The 9,452-nt window shown below is 41.8% G+C and overlaps 1 protein-coding gene across 1 annotated transcript; it reads right to left on the reverse strand.

Moving 5' to 3' along the window:
* Positions 1–397: 397 nt before the first annotated feature.
* On the reverse strand, positions 398–9,182 carry ptmaa (prothymosin alpha a). The gene is made up of 5 exons (XM_071915934.2): positions 9,009–9,182; positions 5,506–5,574; positions 5,317–5,401; positions 3,971–4,050; positions 398–1,544 (listed from the first exon to the last, which is right to left on the reverse strand). The coding sequence occupies exons 1-5, from the start codon at positions 9,051–9,053 to the stop codon at positions 1,503–1,505; spliced, it is 321 nt and encodes a 106-aa protein (XP_071772035.1). The 5' UTR covers positions 9,054–9,182; the 3' UTR covers positions 398–1,502.
* Positions 9,183–9,452: the final 270 nt, after the last annotated feature.

Below are 9,452 nucleotides of genomic sequence, written 5' to 3' on the forward strand. Positions count from 1 at the left end.
AATACTTATATACGTTTACTTAAGTAAACTTTTGCATGCAGAATATTTACTTTTTAAGTAAGTGATTTGAGTACTTTTTCCACAATTTATAGTCATTTAGCTGCTTATTAACAACACTGGGCCAATTGCCCAGTTCACCATTTTTAATTGGGAGATTAAAACGATCTTTACTTGTATTTTCATCTACAATAGGTATGTTAGTAAATCCAGAACATACCAGGCAATTATTACTATTATACAAAATGTTATGCAGCTTTTACTGTTCATAATTAAGATGTTATCATTCATTTCTATTGTATTGCATCTTCAGCCTAAACGCAGATGATGTAAAAACCCAGGAGGAAATCTCTGGAGAAGGGAGGTGAAGGGAGGTCAAAGAAGCATTTGTCAGAGGACAATTATTTCAGGTCAATTTATTCATCAGAATAATCTACCAGGTTTTCTCCATGTTAAGGCATGATGAGGCATTTACATTGAGCTTCTATGACAATCACTTCTTACGGGGCTACATTCACACAGGAACAGGAGACATCTGATGGTTAATCCTACGGCTGCATTTTCACAGGCGCCACAGATACGATCTTTATAGATCTGATCTCTTGGCTTCAGGGAGAAACCACATGGAATCTGGTTTCCTCTGTTTAATCAGCCATGAGAACATCAGGCTTGGAAATCTGACTTCCCTGTGGAAATGCAGCTGGTGCGACTCGCATCTGAAGATTTTTGCCTGTTGAAAAGATCAGATCTCGCTCACATTAACAGATTCTCTTCTTTCTTTTCCTGCAGGTAAACGCAGCCTCTGACAGATAGAAACTAATGCACACAGAGTTAAGAACGAACAAAATCAAATTCCCGTTTATTGTTTAACAAAATATCACGGACATAAAACCATTAAAACCAGGCCATAACAGACGGACAGATACAGACGGACGGACAGCAGAAAGCTACGGCCTTGACGTCTCATACAAACTACCACTGGATGATACAACTAATACACACTCAGCACTCTCAAAAACGCTGAGTCACTTTAACACACCCGTGTGACTACAGGACAACACACACCTTGTTACTACTGACTCTAGAACTTAACGTGTTGTATTAAAAGTAAGCCAGGGTGTGTGTGTGTGTGTAAGCAGACACGGGGATGTGTTGGAGATGCTGCAGTGTTTTTAAGGTGTGTGGGGCTGGAATGCTCGGCTGGATGCTTCTGGTTGGTTCATACAGGGTTTTTGGACGGGAGATAGATGATGAATATGATGGATCTAAAAGTCTTCAAAGCACCACTTGATAACCGGAGAGATCACTGTCGCAAAATGGCCGACCTCCTAACAATATTTACAAAAATATAAAATGTAAATAAAAATACAAACAAATTCTCCTTATTTTAAAAGTATTCTTGTTAAGAAGGGAGGACTCTGAAGTCTTGAAGGTTTGCTAGAAAACTGGCTGTCTTGTTGATGGTGTAGTTGTCCTCCAGGCAGAGGGGGGGCGCTGCGGAGTCTCTAGTCGTCGTCTGTTTTCTGCTTCTTGGTTCCAACATCATCCTGGAAATAAAGGAATATAACGTGGTGAGTTCGGTCGGCTTGTGCAATGGCAATATGTTCCAGTACATCCTTCCAGTGGGCAAGCAGACAGACAGGTAGGGGTTTTTATGATGTGTACTAATAGTTACCTCAAAAATGATTTTTTTTGGCAATGTTTTGAACTTTTTGTCTTGCAAGTCAGTGGGAATTAGGGGATATTTGACCATCAGTATCTTGCTTATAGTGTGAGAAACCATTTTGACCAGATGAAGCATATGAAGCAAGAATTAAGATGAAACAAATGAATTTAAAAATCTGCCCTTATTGTTTGTGGAAGTCCTCATGTTCTGCCCCTGGTGATTAATTTTGAAACTCTTGTTCATAATTCTAAGCAACCTCAAGAGTAACCTACTTCTCTTATGGCTTATTTTATATATATATATATATATATATATATATTTACACAGTATATGGCTTAACCAGCTACTGTAAACTCAAACAATTTTCATGGATTTTCTTTTCCTCGTTATCTTCTTCCTCCTTCCACCTTCCTTCTTTTTCCTTTTTTTCTCCACCCTTTTTTCTTACTAACTGCCTCCACTCTTAAACCCCTAGATTCAGTTTATCATTCTGCCCTAAGATTTATTACCGGTGACAGTTATTCCACACATCATCGCTTCTTGTATGAAAAGCTTTGGTGGGCATCCCTAACAGTAAGACGTGACAGGCATTGGTTCCTCTTTATTTATAAAGCCCTTATTGGCAACTTGCCATCATATATTACTTCTTTATTAAATTGGTCCTATAGTCACTATTCAACTCGTTCAAGTGATTGGCTAAGTACCACGTACAAACACTGAATTTGGAAAGACTGCCTTTAGTTTCTGTGCTGCACACACCTGGAACACTTTGCAACATACATTGAAACTGGACACAATTGTACATTTGGGTCAATTTAAAACCATAATTGCAAACTGCACCACTCATGAATGTAACTGTTTTTAACTGTGTTTGATTGTGTTCTGTTGTTGTTTGTTTATTTGTTTTCTCGTTGGTTATTTATTTTATTTTTTTGTGTATTTTACTCTGTACTCTCAACCTGTGTTTACTCAACCTTTATTTAGATAGATCTTTATGATGCCGAGATCTAAATAAAGGTTGAATGAATGAATGAACTAACTAAACAGCTAAGCCGTTGCCGCTGCTAGCAGCTAATATGGTCAGTTAGTAGTGCAGTGGGCGTATATGGCTTTATTTACAAAGTTGTTAAAGTCTCTGTCACCCTCTAATGGTCAGAAAATGTCACTTATTGCAGCTGTAACTTTTCATTTAAAGTAAGTAATATAAGCAGTTATGTATCCCAGAGTTTCCCTACTATTGAATAGGTAGGGTGGGTCACCCTGCCTTAAAGATCTGCCAAGACTAAAAGAATTTCATTAGTATGGCTTTCAATGGAGAGTTTTAGTGTCCCATGATGGTCTAAATGCTGTTTCATTGCCATTCTGACAAGAATGAAATTCTGGGGGAAACTTGGATTTTACTGGCAGGAAAATGATCAAATTTAAATATATTGAATATCAAGTATCGACAGTTTCAATCTGAAAATACTGGTATAACCCTACTTAACCTGCCAGTGTGGTCAGACTGTCTATGGCTCTATGCTGGAGGTCATACTCATAGGGCTACAATCATGGGTTCATCTTCAGCCCAGTATGAGGCCAGATAGTCACTCCCAGTCACTGTTGTGGAACATCAGCGGTGCCTGCTGGGTCTACAGACATCCTCTGAACTGTGGCCAGACCTCCATGATGATGTAGGGTAAGTGATTACCTCAAAGTAACACACCATTAATATCACTGAAAAATACAGACTAATCATAGTGACTTTATACTGTGGAAACAGGCAACACACTACTCTCCCCTGTCTTGAAAACTGTACTAGAACAGCTCCCTAAATCCTATGAAAATCCTATTGAAAAAACTACAGGGGGAGTTTGGCTGAGATACGTTTTGTATTCTTATCTCTGCCTCCAGGGAGCCTAGGGGTTATGTGGTCAGCTATTGTAGTTGAGAACGGCAGCTAAAATGACTTCCCAGTATAAACGCACAGAGGATGTTGGGGATAACGTCACTGCTGAAATGCAACAAAGGGAGGCTGAGGATTAGCTGGGACGATGCAGACTGAGCCAACAGTGGCTGGGAGTACCTACTTGTGCTCCGGTTGCCCACCAATGTCAACAGAAACCGAGGCGCTACGCTGCAGTGAGTTTCACTGTGGACAGTTTTGGTTGGATTCGGTTGCCGACAAGGGAGTGCGGGTGTGCGTGACATGGGGGTGCTTCAAGCTTTTAAACAGAGCTACTGTCACTTTCAGATAGCAGGTGAGTGTGCTTTCTTTGTTTCCTGAACCATACGGCTCTGTCCCATCGCCGTTCAGCTTGTCCTCACCTCATCATCATCATCATCCTCAGCTGCTCTCTTCCCCGGCAGCCCATCAAGGTCATCTTCTTCATCATCATTTTCATCACCTGAATACACAGATAATCACAATCTGTCACAGAGCTCTCTATATGTGGACTGTTGTTGTTTTTGGAGCGTATTGTTTCAGCAGGTTAAATGTAGATTTTTATGATATTCTGGTAGGCCGCTTTCACAAACACGTCCACAAAAGATTCAGGAGCTGAACTTCCAGCTTTACCCACCTTGGGGATCTGATGGTATTACAGGCATTCAGCCCTCTCCGTGAGCTCTCAATATTGACAATTGGCAAAAAATGATCCAGGACACAGAATTAAATAGTAGTCTCAACATATTTGTAATTGTGTTACATGTATTTTTTTAGACTAGTAAGAGAGTGGTGGTGGCCACTAGAGGCAGATAGGCTAACCATGAGTGAGTGAATGAATGAATGAATGAATATGTATGTGAGTGAGTTACTTTCTGGATCCATGAGGTGCTTCACATTTAAAATATGACAGTGTCCTACCAAAGTGAATTATTTAACACCTTCTTAAATGCTAGTTAGAATCAAAGTTCACAACAACTTTTTATTTCTCTTCTTGTAATTCAGCAGCACAGATTGGTTTTCCATCTGGTGTTTTATGGTCAGGGTCACTCTGTTTGATCAACCCTTCATCTCACATCCACCGCCATCATTTACTTATTTTAGTTTATCCATTTTGTGCAAAAAAGAAATATTAACATTAAAAGACGGCTATGCTATGCGCGTCAAACCTCTTTAAAGGCTATTGAATTGAGTTAAATTGAAATGAACTAGATTGGATTTGGATGGAACTTGATTGCATTGAGCTCAATGTAATCTATTGAAGGAAGTTGTGCAGATACACAGTCTGGCCACCAGGTGGCGGACCAGCTCTACTCTTGAGTCAACATATGAAGCTTTTCTCTCCCTCTGGAGCAACAGCTTAACTAGGCTAGAGTTTGGAAAGAAAAGTAGCAGTTTTCTAAATGTAAGCATGTATTGGTTGGTAAGTTAGCCTACTCTATAGGTAACTAACCATAATTTGGAGTCATGGGAAACAATGAATACTACTCAATATGGGGAATCATTTGGCATGAAAATAGTCAAATTTAAAGATATTGAATATCAGCGCAAAATATTGGCGTCTGCCTTTAAAAACCCATATCAGTCAAACCATTCTCTCTGTATCTCTCTCTGTCACACTGTCTCTCTCACTCTCAACAGAATAGTGTTGGTTGACCATTTTCTGAGTATCATGTCTCTCTGTTGTTTCCTCATCCCTTCTTCTCCAGGACAGAGTGAAGACACCTACCCTCTCCATCATCCTCTTCCTCCTCCTCCCCCACGTCCTCCTCTTCCTCCTCTACCTCGTTCTCCTGCTCCCCGTTCTCCTCCTCCTAACGGGATAAGACAGGACAGAGTTATGTTGGTCGTCAGCGGGCGGAGAGGAGGACCAGTAATGCTCTACAAGCTGGAAGAAGAGGAAGGAGGCTGTTCTTACAGTCTTGCCGTTGGCCGCAGCATCTTTTCCGTTCTCTGTCTCCTCTGCCTGTTTCTTCTCCTTCAGCTCCTGAAACCACACACAACACACACACACACACACACACACACACACACACACACACACACACACAATATGGCATTCACCAACCCATAGGATGTGGTGTTTGGCTGAATTAGGTTCACAATACCCCTAAGGAGTAAAGCTGAGAAACACTTTAATGACCAAACTTGTTTGACAGTATTTTTCAGAGATTCAACTTTCCCATGAGTTTGAAAGTGACCTGAGCAGTTGCAAATAATTTGTAGTGTTCTTATATTTTTTTTACCTGCAGAGGGCACTCAATGGCTAGTGTTTCCTGCGTCAGGAGGATACTTCACATAGTGTCAGGTAAGTTGTTCATCACAGGGAGGTAAGAATTTTAAATACTTTCCTGCAGCTGTCTGAACTTTGTATTGTCTGTGTAGTCTTTTTTCTTTCCTAGCAGTTCCCTCTTACATGCTCATTCTTAAGAGTATTGTCAGACCTTAACCTTTGACCTTATTATTGGTTGCCTGTATAACTTGGTGGTAGTATTAATAATTACCTCATCCCACTGGCATCTAAGTAAGCAAAAACAAAACAATGAAAGTACTTCAAATGCTGTTCAGATGAATAAATGTGTTAGCACAACCAAAGAATACAGAATACATAAGACAGACAACCTACATTTCACTGATTTACCAGCCACCGTTTTGTTGATGTGCTGCTGCAAAGTAAATCAGTGAAATGTAAGTTCTCTGCCTTACTTTTTATTCTTTGGCTGTGCCATCACATTTTTTCATCTGGACGGTAAATTTTTGGTCTAAGCACCACTCCACACTGGAAACCCTTTTTTGAAGCGCACTTCTCCTACTCCCTAGAATACTTGCAAATGCAATTTGGTCCAGGTCTGATTGGAAATTAGTGGGTGTGGTTTGGTTATTAGTTAACTGCAATCCCCCTCCCACCCCACCCCTGTCAGCCACACCCACAGGCTTGAGAAAATGGAGCTTTCTGATTAATGAAAGAGGGCTACAGTAACTGCTTTCTACCATGGAAGTATTGCTTTCTACTGAAAGAAGCGGGAATGTAACAGAGGGTTGCCCCTCCCTCCTCCTCCCTTCCACTAACTTGTACTGCATGTTGCCTTTTATTGAAAGGTGGTGCTTTGATGCTCTGACCTCCTATTGGTCAGCTCTCTCTAAGTCCCTCCCATCTCCTGCCGCCAGTTTGCAACCTGATACTGTCTATCACTGCTGTAGTCCATTCAGAATGAAGCCTCATAGGGAAACCACAAGACACACCCCTAAAAAGGACTACAAATCCCTGTGGAACCACGGCTGATTATTCTCTGGCACCTAATCAGAGCGGGTGCCAAGGTGAGGCTTCACTTTATCAGAACAGCAAGGCGGCATACTACTAATAATGAAAATAAGAATACAGGTTGCCATTCTAAAATTCGTTTAACAAGCTAAATATAACACTGAGCACTGTGCAATTGGATTTCAATTCAATATGCTAATTCAGCAATACTAAGTGTCTAAATACACTATACTATGCAATATTATTACACTACTATAATATGACAATAAAGTCTTCCATAGCTGCCGTGCTGCTTTCTTCCATGTCTTGTTGCTTATCTTAACTGCTTCACCGTAGCTTCTGTGCTGTATGTTAACCAAACACACACTACCTGGTACCTCAACACACACTCACGAAAATCCGTCTATCGATCGATCGATATCTGTCAGTCTGCCTTTTCGTTTTGTTAAATGAGTTGCAGCCCTTTTGATTGGTCTGCCTGCATGTCTGTCACATTTGTGGGCAGCCAATGGCTGGTAGGGGCTGATCTTTCCTCCAGCCTATCAATCTATCAATCTGTGTTATTCTTCTGCAGGACTGACTGCACTGACATTCTAGTTGGTCGGTGTTCAGGTAGACGGTGTTCTGTTTTACAAACTGATGGTCCCGCGAGACGAGCATGACCATGCCCTCCTGCCTTCGCGCACCAGCTGGCTGCTCAAAATACCAGCCGACTGGAGGAGAGCACGGGCTCCGTTAAACCAGTACTGGCTCACGCTCACTTCATTCTACACCGTAATCCGCAGCCTCGTACTTAAGGTGACATACGTCCTCGGGCAACGAAACCAGGGGCTCGCGAAATCAACAATACTCGCCTTGGTCTCGCTCCACACCGGAACCAAGGGAGACGGTCCGCACGGCGTGCGCGAAACCTTATTACCGGGGAATAATAAAAATGAATCACGAACGAAACTGGGAGGCGCGAAATTCTAAGGTATGATAATATAAACAATGATAATAACATCAATAATAATAAACAAAGGACCGCGCGTGCTCTCTGGTGAGTTAGTAAGCTGCAGCTCTGTGGCGACTGGCGAGAGTCAGGAGTTCGAGACGAACGAACTGAGGTCGGTTATTGTTCTGTCACGTCACCGATTGGAGTTTACCGACTGAGGAGGCTAAGCTGGATAATGTAGTTATTATCCTAATACAGTATATGTTGGGAGCCCACGTTGGTTCAGTGTGGTCCTAGCCCCAATACACCAAACTCCTTCCAGAAATCTGACAATTGAATGTGGACATGTCGACAGAAGTACACACCTCATAAAACATGACAAACCAATTCTGAACCGTTAGGAGACAATATTTAATTCGTACACATAATTCATACATATAATCAAGCAAGCAATACTTGTTTCAATAAAATGTACTATTTGCGTTTTACTATATTCTTGTTATCCCCACAGTCATAAATACTCCGCGATGTACGAAATACAATAAAAGTTGGGATTTTATTCAGATAAAGTACTGCTTAGTGGATTATACAAGTGCCGAATTTAAGAGTAGCCCCCAGCGATTCTGAAAAGGTTAATAGCCATAATGTATACGGTATGCACCTTTGCCGATGAGCAAGGCAACATTAAATTGTCAGATTTTTCAGTGAAGTTGGCGCACCGTTCTCTCATGCGAGAGAATGGCACGTATCGGGCTAAGTCCGGTCTATTGAGAAAGAAACCTGGAGACTAGAGCCCATTTGTCTAGTTTGTGGATTAACATTGGGCTATATTCTATTCTAGTCTGGTTTTGTAGGGCTAAACAGAGAGGCGGTGGGCTACAAAGCCACCGGGAAGCTGTCGGGTTTTCTTTACCTATCCCGGTCACCGACAAGAGCAGCAGAAGCAGCCCGTCTCCGCTGTACATCCATTCACACAGCTGCTTTACCTCGGCGCTTCAATGGACTAACAGTACAGAACGTTAACACAATACTGTAGTTTTATAAGCCTGTGAAGCGGCATAAGATATGGAATCATGTTGGATAAAGAGAAAGTCTGTCGTTCCATCCTTCCTTTATATTGACACTGTACTATAATAGGCTAGTTAGTAATATAGTTATAAATGGAGCCAGTAGCTAGAAAAAGCGTTCTGTCCTCTTTCTCTGTCCATCCCTCTCTCTTCCTTACCTTGGCACTCAGTTCTCCGCTGCTTTCCACTTTACTATCCGCCATGTTAGATATCCTCGGGAGAAACAAACTAATGTCCAGTCAGAAATAACCTAAAATAAAAGGACGTTGGTTTTTACTCCGTTTAGTGAAAGAGAAGAAAAAGTCGTTATGTCGCCAGCGGCGTGTCTACCAGCCGGGGCTCCCGCGTTTATAGACTAGTGGGCGGGGATATGTGTCTGGAAAGACACGGTGATTGGTCGGTTATCTCCGAAAATATTCAGCCCGCGATTGGCCAGGGCGGAACAATAGACAACCCTCCCTACTGTGTGTGTGTGTGTGTGTGTATGCGCGCGCGTGTGCGTGCGCTACCTCAATGTGGAGCACGGTCATAAATAATGTTTGTCCACCTACAAGTTTTTAATCTCGCACTGTCTGTCACTCTCCCTCTTTCTCTCTCACACG

Source organism: Centroberyx gerrardi, chromosome 9, assembly GCF_048128805.1.
Source record: "Centroberyx gerrardi isolate f3 chromosome 9, fCenGer3.hap1.cur.20231027, whole genome shotgun sequence".
In the NCBI taxonomy this organism is placed as follows: domain Eukaryota; kingdom Metazoa; phylum Chordata; class Actinopteri; order Beryciformes; family Berycidae; genus Centroberyx; species Centroberyx gerrardi.